The sequence below is a fragment of the Apteryx rowi genome, unplaced genomic scaffold, assembly GCF_003343035.1.
Source record: "Apteryx rowi isolate R43461 unplaced genomic scaffold, aptRow1 scaffold_86, whole genome shotgun sequence".
Classification (NCBI taxonomy): domain Eukaryota; kingdom Metazoa; phylum Chordata; class Aves; order Apterygiformes; family Apterygidae; genus Apteryx; species Apteryx rowi.
Genome location: NW_020451160.1, coordinates 1,887,083 through 1,899,876, shown reverse-complemented (window position 1 = coordinate 1,899,876; position 12,794 = coordinate 1,887,083). Strand labels below are relative to the sequence as shown.

The following is a 12,794-nucleotide window of genomic DNA, read 5'->3' as shown; positions in this document are numbered from 1 at the left end:
AACTAGCTATTAATGCTTGAGTAGTTAGAGATGAACACGTTCTCGTCAACGCAGTAGCTCTAGGCGTGGCAGGAGAATTCAGCGCTCTGTTTGCAAAGCAGATGAGCTGCAATCTCCCAGTCCCCTCTCTGGCATAGCCGCGAGCTGCAGGCAGATCTATGTATGAATAGAAAAGGACCTGAGCTACAGAACTGAGCCACAAATTTCAAGCCCTGGTAATGTCCATAGAGGTCTGAGGCTCACTTGAAACGGAGCAGCTGTTCCTGCAACTCAGACATGCGGCCAGGTTTGGATCCAAGCCCCCCTCTTGTCCKTAATGCTCGGGTTTAGCTTAAATAATGAAAGCAATACCCCCACCAAGCTTGTAAGGCTTGAGCACACCACRTGGAACAAAAGGACAGAAGCTATTTATTGTGACAGATGGCTGTACACTGACCCAGGATTTATAATACCATATTACATTTCCCAAAGTCTATTTCTGAAAATCTCTCTAATCTTGTATGAATGAACTCGAGTGCTGTCCAGGGCCCACCAGCTCAGACATGGGAAACCCTCGTTAAGTGTGTGTTAAGCGCACACGAACACGTATGAGGGCACAGAGGCCAGATGGCCCCAGGACAGCTGGGCCTGGGTGGCACAAAGGAGCTCAGGTTCTCCAGGTAAGGGGAGGGCAGTTTTCTGGGGTTTGCTAGAACAGGAAGGGAGGGAAGGGAGAGGACAGAGAAGTCCAAGGTGAGAGGAAGCTTTAGCAAGGCCAGAGAGAGTCCTCCGCTATGTCGTAAGTATACACCTGGTGCAAATTTATATTTCTTTAGGTATCCTTAATACAGCAGCTTTTCCCCTGCTTCAAACTCCACACACTCTGTCGAGTAAAAAACTTGCACTCGTGCTGAGGGCTGGCATCACTAATGAAGCAAATAAGGACCTTGATAAAGCTCTATCCATGTCCTGGGCTATGGGCCTTTGCTCAACGCTCCCTGCCAGGGCCGTGCCTGCTCCAGAGCAGTTCTCTGCAGCTGGGCGCTGTTTGCTGCATGACCACGCTGTAGTATCAGAGCAGGGGAAGCGCTGGGGAGTTTGTGTCTGGGAAATGGGTGGACTGACATACGGACACCCGTGCTGGGATACATGGGCACCATGAGCCATCACAACAATGACATCCATGGCAAGTGCACTGTTACTGCCCGAGCGCAGCTGCCTTACCTTGAGTGAGGAGCGAAGACGTAGATGGACCAGGAGTCTCTCTCTTTGCACCAGGTGGGGAGATGCGCCCGGATCCAAGCCTTCATGCGGTCCCTTTTGTTCTAGGAGAAAAACATACAGTGAGTTGTAGTCTGTTATTCCTGCCGATCAGCAGGGCCCCCAGGGTCTTTGGCCGTGCTTTGCTGTTGCTGACAAGTGCTGGTGAGCTGCTCTGTTTGCAGGATTGCTTCAGGCACCCTGATGCATGGGGCAGGATGGGGACAGGGAGATAGGAGTTACAAAGAAATCTGCTGCCTGGACTGCACTGGCCTGAGTAAAATCACGCGCAATCCCCACTCGAGCATAGAGACTGCACTGCAAGTATTACTAGAAGGAAAAAGTAGAGAGAAATGTCAATACAATAAATCCAAAAAACTTTCAAGCAAAGGCATCAGGGCAATTTTTCAGAGAACAAAAATCCCCATGTGCTCTCTAAAGCTGAAGGAAAATGGTCTCCCCAAGTTAGACTCCACTGGGCAGGGCCCTGCGGCCCCAGCAAGAGGGAAGGAGCTCCTGCCGCCGGGGGTCCGGGCTGCTCCCGAGCCCCGGGTCCGTGCCGCAGCGGGGCCGGGCCCCTGGCGAGCCCGCAGGGTCTGCTCTTGCTAATTCTGCCGCACAGTAACTGCATCTGGCACACAGTCAGCTAACAGGACGAATACGGTAAAAAAACCTCTCGTCCCGCAGGACTGATAACCCACATGGATCAGCCTCAGTCACTCTAGATGCTTAGCAGATGCTTGCCTGAATCTTCTGAGTTGTTTTCTTTTTTTTTTTTTAAGGAATATACAAGGCTTATGTCAGCGGCTATAATGGGAGCAGAGGGATTCCTGCTGCTTGCTGGGCCAAGTCCTACGGAGTCCAATGCCTGTGCACCACCGTGAAGCCGAAGGAATCACCGGGGACCTGCGCTTTGGTCCATGAACACAATGGRAAACATCTGCCTCTCATTCGGCACGAGCAGATTAGATGGGGAGATTATAAAGCCGGAAGGGAACATCGTGGCCAGCCAGTCTGACCTCCTGGATAAACGCAGCCTATCCGACTCCCCTGAATTAATTCCTACTTGAACTGGAGTGCATCCTCAGCCAGACATACTTATGTTTTATATTGTCTGCAAGGTTGTTTAAGGCCAGGAAGACAGATTTAAAAGGCCTTGGTCAACAAGTCAAATGAAGACATGAAGAAGCATATGTCAAGAGGAAGCCTTGCCCTGGCTGCACCAGCCTGTGGATTAGGGCTTGCCACCTTCTCCTCCACAGGTCTCCAAAGAGRGGTCAGCATCTTTAATCTGATTTACATTACAGTGCTGCGAACTAGCCCACTAGYAACCAGCAGAAGCCACCCAGGACACGGCTCCCCAGACCAATAATTTATCCCTGCACCGAGGCTTTCTCAGCCCTTTCAAATCAAAGCACCAGAAGATAAATCCACAGATTTGTTTGTGCAATGTCACCGCAACACTTTGCATTTACAGACAAATAAAAATAAAATTCACGCTCCTCTGTGACTCTTATTTCCCTCATCATGCTGGCTTGGATGTGCACACACCTGGGAATGTGGCTGCACAGGCTCTTTGAAGCTTTTTTTTGCAGATGTTCAGAAATGGATCTGCAAAGGAGCAGAGGTGTGCGGAGCACAGAAGAGGAACCACCACTCTCGCCTGAGGAGCACACGGGACTGAGGCACTTTTATTTATTTAAGCTTGGAAACAGGGAGCAGGGATTCTGTGTTCCTTTGGAGCCAAACTATGAGCAACTCAAGGTATTCTGGACTGTAAAAATGGGATTTGTTAGGGTAATTGAGTCAAATGGAGAAAATGCTTTGTGTTCCTATACGCGCTCAGCCAGGGGTCTCATTAGTGATGGGTAATAGCTAGTACAGTGTCCATTTTAATGAAAGCGCTTGGTGACAACCTGAACCCTTTAGAAAATGAAAACCACCTTGTGAAAATAATAAGAAAAGTCTGAATAAAGAAAAAGGTAGATTTTTCTACCCTTCTCCTTTGGTTGTCCATCATTCCTTCCCCTTCTCTGCAAACACACACCACACCACTGCACGCCAGTAGGTTTTGGCGACATCTTGGCTGTTTTCATGTTCATTTTTCAACTCTAGGCAAGGAGTCAGAAATGCTCCCGTCTCTCTAAACTGTATTTAATAGAGCATGCATCCTTGGGGTTGCGTTATCCCTTATAGCATCCTAGTTAGTTTAATTATCCTTAGATTTAACAAAGATAAATAAATGGATAAAATTAGATGTCTGCTCGAACTTGCAGTGAGAGCAAGCGATTGCTACCCCAGCCTCTGGACATGGAGCAGGAACTGTGACTTGGTCCAGTTCATTTTGTGAGCTGGAAAGATTCCAAAAGTATCTATTATTCAAAGCAGTTCTGGTATTTATCATGGGGATTTGTAGTGAATGGTAATGCGTCAGCAGCACAGAATGCTTCTTTATATTCCTTTTGTCCAATTTTAATGCCAAAGATATTTTGGGGTTTGTCTAATTGTTGCAGCTTGCAGTTCACAGGCTAAATCAGATAACAAAGGCAAAAAGCGATCTTCCATCATGTCTCTCTATTCAGTGCGGTATAGTAAGGGCAGGCACCGCGGCTCAGCCCAGGTTGGAGCAGCTTGGAGCTTTATGTGGGGCCGAGTGCTGTCCTCCAATACAGCCGCATCAATCGAAAGTCAAAGGAATTACTCCAGCTTTCCACCAGTGGAACAGCACAGTTCAGTAATTTGAGCCAAATGTAAGATATTTGCAAAATAAAAATGAGCATTGCCAGCCTAAGTCCCATCAAACGCTTTCTCTGCAAGGTCCAGACACGCATCGGCTGCTTACAATCAGGCTGATTGCTGCTTAAGCCTGTATTATGTTCAAAGCGATATATCAATTATGTTGCTTAAATCATATCTATTTGTTCATAAAACACACCTGGACAGGATGAATAAAGATGGAGGGAGGGGGAGAGAGAACTACTTCTTAATTCAGTTGCTAGTGACTTAGACACGATGTCCTGGCGTGCTCTCAGCCCGAATTGCCTCCCCTCCCAGCTGACAAGGACCCGGAGGGGCCTGCGAGGATGAGGCACATGCTTGACTCTCACTAATAAGCAGCGATGCTGCCTTCATCTGCCACAGTGCAAACAGCACCCTCGAATTCCACATTAAGGAGAACTACTGATAAATAGTGTGGGTTTTTTTCTTTTTTTCCCCTTTTTTTGGTGGGGGGGGATTTCAGATAGYAATGCTGGGCCATCTGAGGGCAGGACGAAAGGCAACTTGCATTAAAAGATGACTGACACACTTCTTGGAGTAAGAGGGAGGGTTAAATTTATAAAAGATTTATTACAAGGATGGGGGGAAACTGCTGCAAAATTCTCCATGAGCCACAGCTGACCTCCAAGCAAGCTAGAAGCTGCCTAGAGGTGCTCAGGACCCGATTACTTAACCTCAGACGTTCAGTGGGGCAGGATGAGATGACTCAGGGCATGTCTGGGCTTCACGGCACAGAATAAAGTGAAATGGCCAGAGATGAAAGGAGCTGCAATCGCAATGTGCAACATTCACACGTAACTCGAATTGTGCCCAGCTCGCTTTGGAGGGGGGGGGACAGGAAGGGAGGGGGTTCGTTTGAAGACACCTTTGGTGTCAGATTAAGTAGTTCCCTCACTTTCCACTCTGAGCACTCAGTCATTGGGTTTTACAGGACAGTGGCTTTTTTCTGCTTTCCAGAGCACGCAAATTTTGCAGCTGGTGCATGCAGTGACCTGTAACACAACCTGGACAAGCAGACCCGAACACCAAAGATGTCCATGAAGATCCCTGGTCTTGGTTACACCCATGTGAACGCAGATATGCAGCAGGTTGCTGTTTCAGGGAAGTTTCTCCTTGTCTACATTCATGCACTGAAGAGCAGAATTTGGTCCCCTGACTTTATATGTTTGGGGAGAAGAAATATTAGGGGCCTGATTCAGGCCCCTTTAAGCAATGTAAATTTAGAATAAACTCTTTGAAAGCAGCGGAGTGGTACTAATATAATGGGAGTCTGTGAGATCCAAATGAAATCCTTGCACTTTCTTTTATTTCTGTGCAGAGGCAATCAAAACCATCCAGCAAGGAGAGCTTGTTAAGCTTTGTTGCAGAAGGGCATATTTAGGTTTACTTTGATCTGAGTAACAGTTGAGTCCTTTTCTTCTTTTGTTGGTGGGGGAGTTGGGGATTTTTTTTTTTTCAATTTAAAAAATAATGACTTTTTCCCAACTTTGTCAAGGTTAATTTAGGGGCAAAGAATCCCCCCAAAATGTCAGGAGGAAATCACAAAGGGAAGCTCAGCAACCCGAGAGACTGATTTCACTAATCTAAGCAATATATTCTGATCCCTCTGGTTTAGTGATTTGCAGGGAATACATATTTCAGAGCATGAGGAAAGGCAACTGCCAGCTGAGGATGTCCCAGCTGCTCGCTGTGGCTACACCACAGGCAGAGGCATGCTTTTTTTTTTTTTTATATCCTGTTTTTCCATTCTTTGCTTAAACATTTGCGACAGAGTGCTCAGTGGGAGAGGATTCAGGGACCTTTGGTCCAACCCTGTGCAGCCAGGCCTCAGCATGCAGAAAAGAGAGAAGACTCCTTATTTACACTATGAGCAGCATCATAATAAAGATTAAAAACATGCATCTTATTCGAGAATACTAGTCAGAGCTGGCTGGAGCTGCRAGGGTGGATGGGATGGGGACAGGAGAGAAAGGACCGCATGGCCTCCACGTGCCACATCACAACATGTCTAATGTGAGCTGGGATCTGCCAGTGAACTTATTATCTGGAGAAGGCAAAGTAAGAGACCTGCGGGATGCTCTGGGCCCGCCAGCTGTTTGGCTCAGGTCAACTGGAAAACACAGCACATGCAGGAGCACAAAAAAATCCCCAGCTAGCTACAAAGAGCGTGGTCTCTTGATCATTTTAATAGTGCTTTTTCCAAAAATAATTACTGCTCCCTTTCTTAAAAACTCAATTTATTTTATGGAGGTTAAGAACCGGGTTAAGACAATCAAAAATCCCAGGCTGAGGAGCCGTGCTAGAGAGGCAATGGGGTAATGGCTTTTTCAAGGTGGCTCATGGCTGAGTGACTCTATTCTGCCAGCGGAAACTCTCTTTCTTCTCCTATGCGTTTGCTTGCCGTGGCCTTTTTCATCCCTGCACATCCTCCATGTCCCATTTTCATTCAACAAACTCAGCAAAATACAGTAAAATCACGTCCACAAGCTACAGTTTTCACATTCTCAGTACTGCCCCGGTTACTGCTGAAGTAATAATTGCAAGGCTCTACCCAAAACATGTCACTTTTGCAAGACTGACAGAGTTACTGCCTGGGAATGGCATATCAGGCCACTRGCCTTCTTAAGCCTGAGAAAAAGGCAAACTAAAATAGAAAAGCAACCAAAGCTGGCAGAACCGACCGTCCCCAGCRATGCCACTTTGTGCAGGGTGCTTGGAAACCTCTATCTGTCATTTCCTCGTGCTGCTTGCAGCCCCCAGAGAGGCAGAGGACTCCTCCTGCCCTAGCCAGCTGCAGGAGGAGCCTCTCAAGGTGCCCTCAGCCTTTGCAATGCCCCCCAGCTGCTGCTAACCTAACRGAAAAGCTCAGGGACAAGCACAGAGAGAGCAGTTGGTAAAACGAGACGTCCGTGTCATATTTACGCTTGCATTACACCGAAAAGCAGATTGCTAAAAGCCCTTGAGCGCACCCAYCCCTAGCTGTGACCGCGGCGGGCAGGCAGCCTGCCGTTTGCTACATCGCGCTGAAGACCCYTTTGCTGACTGCTGGCCCCATTTGCACCATTTTGCCCCTGACTGGGGTCGGGCAAGGTGTGTGCCAGCTCAAAATGTGGTTCTTTGTGTTTCAGTGCATCCCTCACCCTGCTGAAGTTTCTCCAACTCCTAAGTCCCCGCGGCATTTACATAATTTGGGCAGCGGCAGCACGTAGCAAATTATGTGCATTGATTTGAAAGTGCAGATCCAGGGAACATGCAAGCTGGAGATGCCTCTTCACTGTCTTGCGCCCTAATCAGCTCCAAATTACAGCTGATTCTTCTTCTCCTGCTGCCATGCTTTTAGCTAGCATTTTCTAAATGGCACTTTTCAGGCCTGTGAAAGAGAGACGCTTATTGGACTAATACCTCTTCATATTGAAATTAATGCAAAGCCTTTGAAATTACCACTGTCTCCATGGGACTAATGCCTCCAGGGGACTTGTGGGCCAAACCCTGCCCTTTCATTGCCTGTTGATGTCGAGAGAAATTGCCTGCTGCTGTGCRTGGGGGGAAGAACTCCGAGTAATAGCTGGAGACCAGGGAAAGTTGCTTGTTAAAACAACACATATTGCCAAGATAACCAAAGGATGGCAAGCCTTTGCTCTGCACCTTCTCCTGGGACCTGTGGAGTTTTGTCCCAATTTCTCCATCATAAACTGCCCAGTACAGCACTGAAATACGTAACACAAAGCCAGCACCGACCCTGGGGGGCTTCCACAGCCTGGATCCCTCCAGGAGCTCTGCTGAGCCACTTAGAGTTTGGGCTGGCGCGTGAAGGTGAGACCCGGCCCCTGCCACGGACCATCGCTTTTACTCCCCAGTGACACCCAGACAGAGGCGCAGGCATCACTCCAACGAGCAGAAAAGTCAGAACGAGCGCTTGACCTTTCCTTACCATGTTGCCTTCATCATCGCAGTCATCGCAGTCCTGTCGGGGGTCGTCTAAGTGGAGCTGATGGAGCAGGAGGCCCGGGGCGGTTTTCCCATTGCAGTCGTGATGCTCCGAGGCAGAGGTGCGGCTGCTGTGCATGCTGCCGCTTCGGTAGAGCGAAGGCACCTGCAAGGTATCCTGGAGGTCAAAGGAGCTTTTTGTTTCCAGCGACTCCATGCGATGAGGTAAAGAGCCATTGAAACTGCCGGCCCGACTGGAGCGCTCCTCATCCGAGCTGTCCCCTTCCTCCGAGCTCTCCTTCCCCTCTCCAGAAAGGAGGGACTTGCGCTCTCCGCTCTGGCCCCGGCGCTTGAGGCTGGGCGCGCGGCCGAKGCTGTTCCAGCTCGAGCGGCGGCTGTTCCAGCTGCTGCCGGCACTCCAGGGGCTGTGGGGGGAGCTCCGTATGCTGGACTGCGGAAAGGACACCAGGACGAGAGCGTCACCCCCAGCCGCTGCCACCCCTGCCCGAGTCTCGCCAGGCAGGACCGACGCGACTGAGGGACGAGCGAGYGCAGCGTGGGCGTACAGATGGAAGCGGCACAAAGCGACCCCACAAACCCAAGGGGAGCACAGCGAGCATCAACAGGGGAAAGTGAGGTGAGTACCGGTGACTTGAGTTCATAAGCGTTGGGGTCCACGGAGACGCCGCTAGCCCGGCGGGACTCGTAGCCCTGTGCTGCGTCTCCGAACATGGCGCTCTTGGGCATGGGCATCGGCGTGGCTGCGGTGTGGATGATGAGCGGCGGGGTGAGGCTCTTCTTCAGCTCTGGGTGGTCGCTCAGGGCCAGCACTGGAARACACAAGTGGCTTTTAGGTGTCACCGCTCAAGTGGCATGCATGCAACATGCGCTCGGGCAGGCAAAGCAGGTGGCAGCTCTCAAGGAGGTGGTTCTCCAAACATCATGGGGATGGGGGCCAGAAGGTTGTTTTGGAGAGCAGAGAGCTCCTCCTTCAACACAGCAGAGGAACAGGGGCGTGCAGGGAGCTGTAAACCAGGAATGGATCAGGCACCAATGAGAAAGGAGAGCAGATGTGGGCTGCCATCTGCTGTCCCTCAATCGTTCAACAAACACCCTACAGCCCCTTCCCTCCTCTGTTTTGCCCTTCACCAGTTTGCTGCTTTTCAGCACCCCTACCTCTGAGCTTTCACTTCCAAACCCCTTCTCCCCAAGGGCTGTCTCTGCYCCCCAAGCTACCCCTTTCCCATGTGCTCTGGCTCCATCACCGGCTTCCTCTCCTTTCTGTCCCAGTCTCTCCTCCCTGGGCACCATCACCCCCCTGCCCGCAAGGGTGACCCCCAGCATCTCCTCTGCCAGCCGTGGGCAGAGGGACAGTGCCACATAGTTCAGTACATACTCCCTCGTCCTGTCACTCTGCAGAGACATTATCTCGAAGCCTAGACTTCAGGCTTGATTGCAAGATGATGGGCCCTAATAGCATCCCGGCTCTTTTTGTCTGCATTCCCGAGCCAAACCCACGCTGCAAGGCTGCTGGCTTCGGCAACACTTGCAGCGGCTTGGACTAAGATATTCTCTCTAGAAGGGCGCTTCCCATCTGGGACGCATTGTTTTCACAGCAAAGTGAAGTTTCTGCAATAGGGACTGCGTCCCAGGGTTGTTACTTACAGGCTGGATTCGACAAGTTTTTCTTAAGTCCACCCTCTTCTTCCAGGCTGTGAGGGAAAAGATCCCCCTCAGAATCGGACTTGGAAGCATCGCCCTAGAGCAAAACAGAGCACTTTAGCCATGAGGGTGAATGGCTGTGTTGCATGGATGCCCCTCTGAAAAACAGCTTCCCATCATCAACAACACACCTACGGATCCATGGAAATTTGTACCACGATGCAACATCACCTTTCACAAAATGACGCATGCACATATTTATACCACAGACTAATTAACCTCCTACCAGGAAGACAGACTACCTCTGAATCTGAACGCAGTCTCAGAAAGGGGTCAGGAAAAACATTGCTTAACTTTTGCTGCTGGWTTTGCACACTGGGCAGACATTTGGAAAGGACATGTATCTGATGAGCAGTACTGGGACAAAAAATGACYCTACTCATGTCTTTTAATTTACACACTGTAACCTAAAACTCAGTGTATCCAGGCATTCGCGTGGCTCTTTCTAGAGATGCTTCGATGAAACAATCCAGGGTTCAGCAAGGGACATAAATCCCTGACTTTCCAATTCAGTTGATGGGCGCTCATCAGTGAAAGCCCCACCAGAGCAGAGAAGATCCAARTGGCAGAACCTGATAACAACTGCCCCTGGTGGCCATTTACCTTAGAGCTGCAACACACAACACAAGTTTAAGTTCAGGGGATTCGCAGAAGCTCCACTGTGCTATTTCAGACGCCTGGGGTTGAACGAGAACTGCCTGTTCTGACACGGGCCCATCCTCAGGACTGCGTCCGTGCGCCCTCGAGAAGGAGAGGGAAGAGATTTACCATTGCTCCCAGTGTGGTGCCCAGGCGCTTGCTCAGTCTTGCGGCATGGCCCTGGCGAGGGACTTCCCTGCATGCCCCACTGATTCTGTCCATTGGCACTGCAGAAAGGCRCTTAGGGTGTGGTATATCCAGCACACACCTGACGGGAGGAACGGCGCTTGCCAGAATGACGCCCATCCAAAAGAGGATGATTTGTTGCTTAAACCGCTACTCTGGCAAAGAGCGTCGAGCTCCGTCAGGACATATGTCAGGGCGGGAGGAGAGGTGGGAAGGGAGGGAGGATGCCGAGATGGGAGAAGCCAAGCAGGACCTTGCTCCAGCTGGGGCAACCAAGGAGTCCCAGCAAACCACGCACCTAAGCTGCACCCCCAGGAGCCCTGGCCAAGGCTGATGAAGTTTGGTGCTTGGGGGTACCTGTTTGGGTGGAAAAAACCCAGGTGGGCCCCAGTTTGGAGGGAGGCGCTGCATCAGTGGGCTGGAAGAGGAGATGGCGCGCAACGCAAGGCCCATCCAACGCAACACAAGCACTGCGCAYGTTTTCAGGCAAAGCTCCAGAGGAACGAGCCTGAATTCTCCCCTCCCAAGTTCAATGAGCAGTTAGGGGGTCTGTTCCAGAAAGACTGGACACTCTCAGATACGTGTTTTTAAGGCAAAAGAGAGCGTGATGTAAAGTCCTGGCTCTCAACTTCCCTTCCTGCATATTCAGAACCTGTGTTACGCAGGGAAGTTCGTTCTGCAGGATGCACAGACTGGGGAAGGTCAGGAATGCACCTTTCAAGAGGGAACAGCAAAGTCAGACAGCCTTGAACTTTGCTGGGTTCATAAATTTTGTCTCTTTCGTGAATGCAGGCTCCAGCTGGCTTCAGGTAGCCTCCCTCYGCAGGCCCCCAGCTCAGCAGGTCAGTAGGCCTGCCAGGAATTACTTCTCCCTAAGGGGCTATTAAAAATGAATAAATAACGGGCAGAGTTTTACTTAATTTGTATTCCTGAAACACTCTTCCAGTGTCCAGAGGGAAGTTCCCGGGCACACTACGAGATGGGCATGGACRTGGGAAAGCAGGCCCACAGGGGTTTCCCACCATCCCTTCCCACAGCACCAAACCCCATGTCTTTAGGACAGAAAGCATCCCCTCTAATACAGCAAACGGCAGAACTAAGTACGGGTGCAGGCAAGCATCTCGCAGCAGGGGCTGGGGGCCATTACCTGTTCTTGCACTCCCAGTTTGCCTTTCTGGATAGAAAAGGGGTTATGAGAGAAGATGGAGTTAAAATCCTTGTGGGAAAATTAGAGTAGGTCAAGATGGACCATCCGGTACAGTGGATTAACCAGTGCGTACAGAAGGTGAGAGAAAATACCCAAGTACAATAGGAAAGGGCCCTTGCGCTGAAGCAAAAGCCAAACTTCTAAGAAAGGACAGAAAAGGGAGCAATAAGGAGAAAGAGGTATGTGGTAGGGAGAAGAATAAGGTTTGGGGGGGTGCTGTGTTTCAGAGATCCGTGGGGTTTTCGGACCAGAATGGACCTTTCTCCGATCTCTTATCTTGCCGGGCTCCGCCATCCGGGMGAGCGGGTTTCTCCCCGCAGTCCCAGCATTGAGGCCAGCCTGTCGGGTTATGCTACAGYGTTCCTTCCGCCTGTGACTACCGCCGCCTCCAGAGCGCGGGGCTTGCACACACACGTGTCCACAAACAGCCTTGATTCCAGGTCCCTGGCGGCTTTGGCAGTTTTCTGTGCCCTGCTGGGCATGATCAAGGGGAGGTGTTTGGCGCGATGCAAACGTGCCGTTCAGGACAAGCTGCAGGAAGCATCACCAGGGCACTTTCCTGGCTGAAAGAGTCCGAGGCTTGCAGGAGCCTGGAGCCGCTCCGGGCAGCACCAAAGTGCCGGCCTTAATTTATCTGGCTCTCCCAAAGAAGGAAGGGACTTAAAATCAAGGCCAACTCGACAATGACGACAACAAAAAGGAAAGAAAGAAAAACGAAAGAAAACACCCCAAAAGGAACGACAGCTACTACAACGAGAACAGCATCACGGTGTGCGACCAGTCACCACGGAGACGACTATGGGACGGTGTTGGGGTGKGCTCATGCTCAGCGCGTACGTACCACCGACGAGTCGACAGGCAGCTGAATACAGCTTAACTGCCCACTCGCGTCTTCTCGCTTGGTGATTTCCTGAAGTGAAAACGGGGAGGGGGGAAGCAAGGGGAAGGGGGGGTTCAATTTTCACAGTTGCAACATCAGAGCGGAGAGCGGGTCGCAAACAGGAGAGAGAAAAGGCAGGATGGAGCAGGGCGGAGGTGGAGGAGGGCAGCGCGCGGCCGTCGGGGCCGCGGCGCGGCRAGGACACGCTCGTCCGGC

The 12,794-nt window shown here is 50.7% G+C and overlaps 1 protein-coding gene across 1 annotated transcript in view; it reads right to left on the bottom strand.

Annotated features, from left to right (window-relative positions):
• The window catches only part of CACNA1G (calcium voltage-gated channel subunit alpha1 G), a 161,502-nt gene that overhangs the window by 49,279 nt on the left and 99,429 nt on the right, over nucleotides 1–12,794 (bottom strand). Inside the window, exons 14-18 of the mRNA XM_026090589.1 lie at nucleotides 12,540–12,608; nucleotides 9,610–9,703; nucleotides 8,590–8,774; nucleotides 7,949–8,395; nucleotides 1,204–1,304 (exon numbers count right to left, since the gene is read on the bottom strand). Of these exons, the coding sequence (XP_025946374.1) occupies nucleotides 1,204–1,304; nucleotides 7,949–8,395; nucleotides 8,590–8,774; nucleotides 9,610–9,703; nucleotides 12,540–12,608 (896 nt within the window). The remainder of the gene's footprint in view (nucleotides 1–1,203; nucleotides 1,305–7,948; nucleotides 8,396–8,589; nucleotides 8,775–9,609; nucleotides 9,704–12,539; nucleotides 12,609–12,794) is intronic.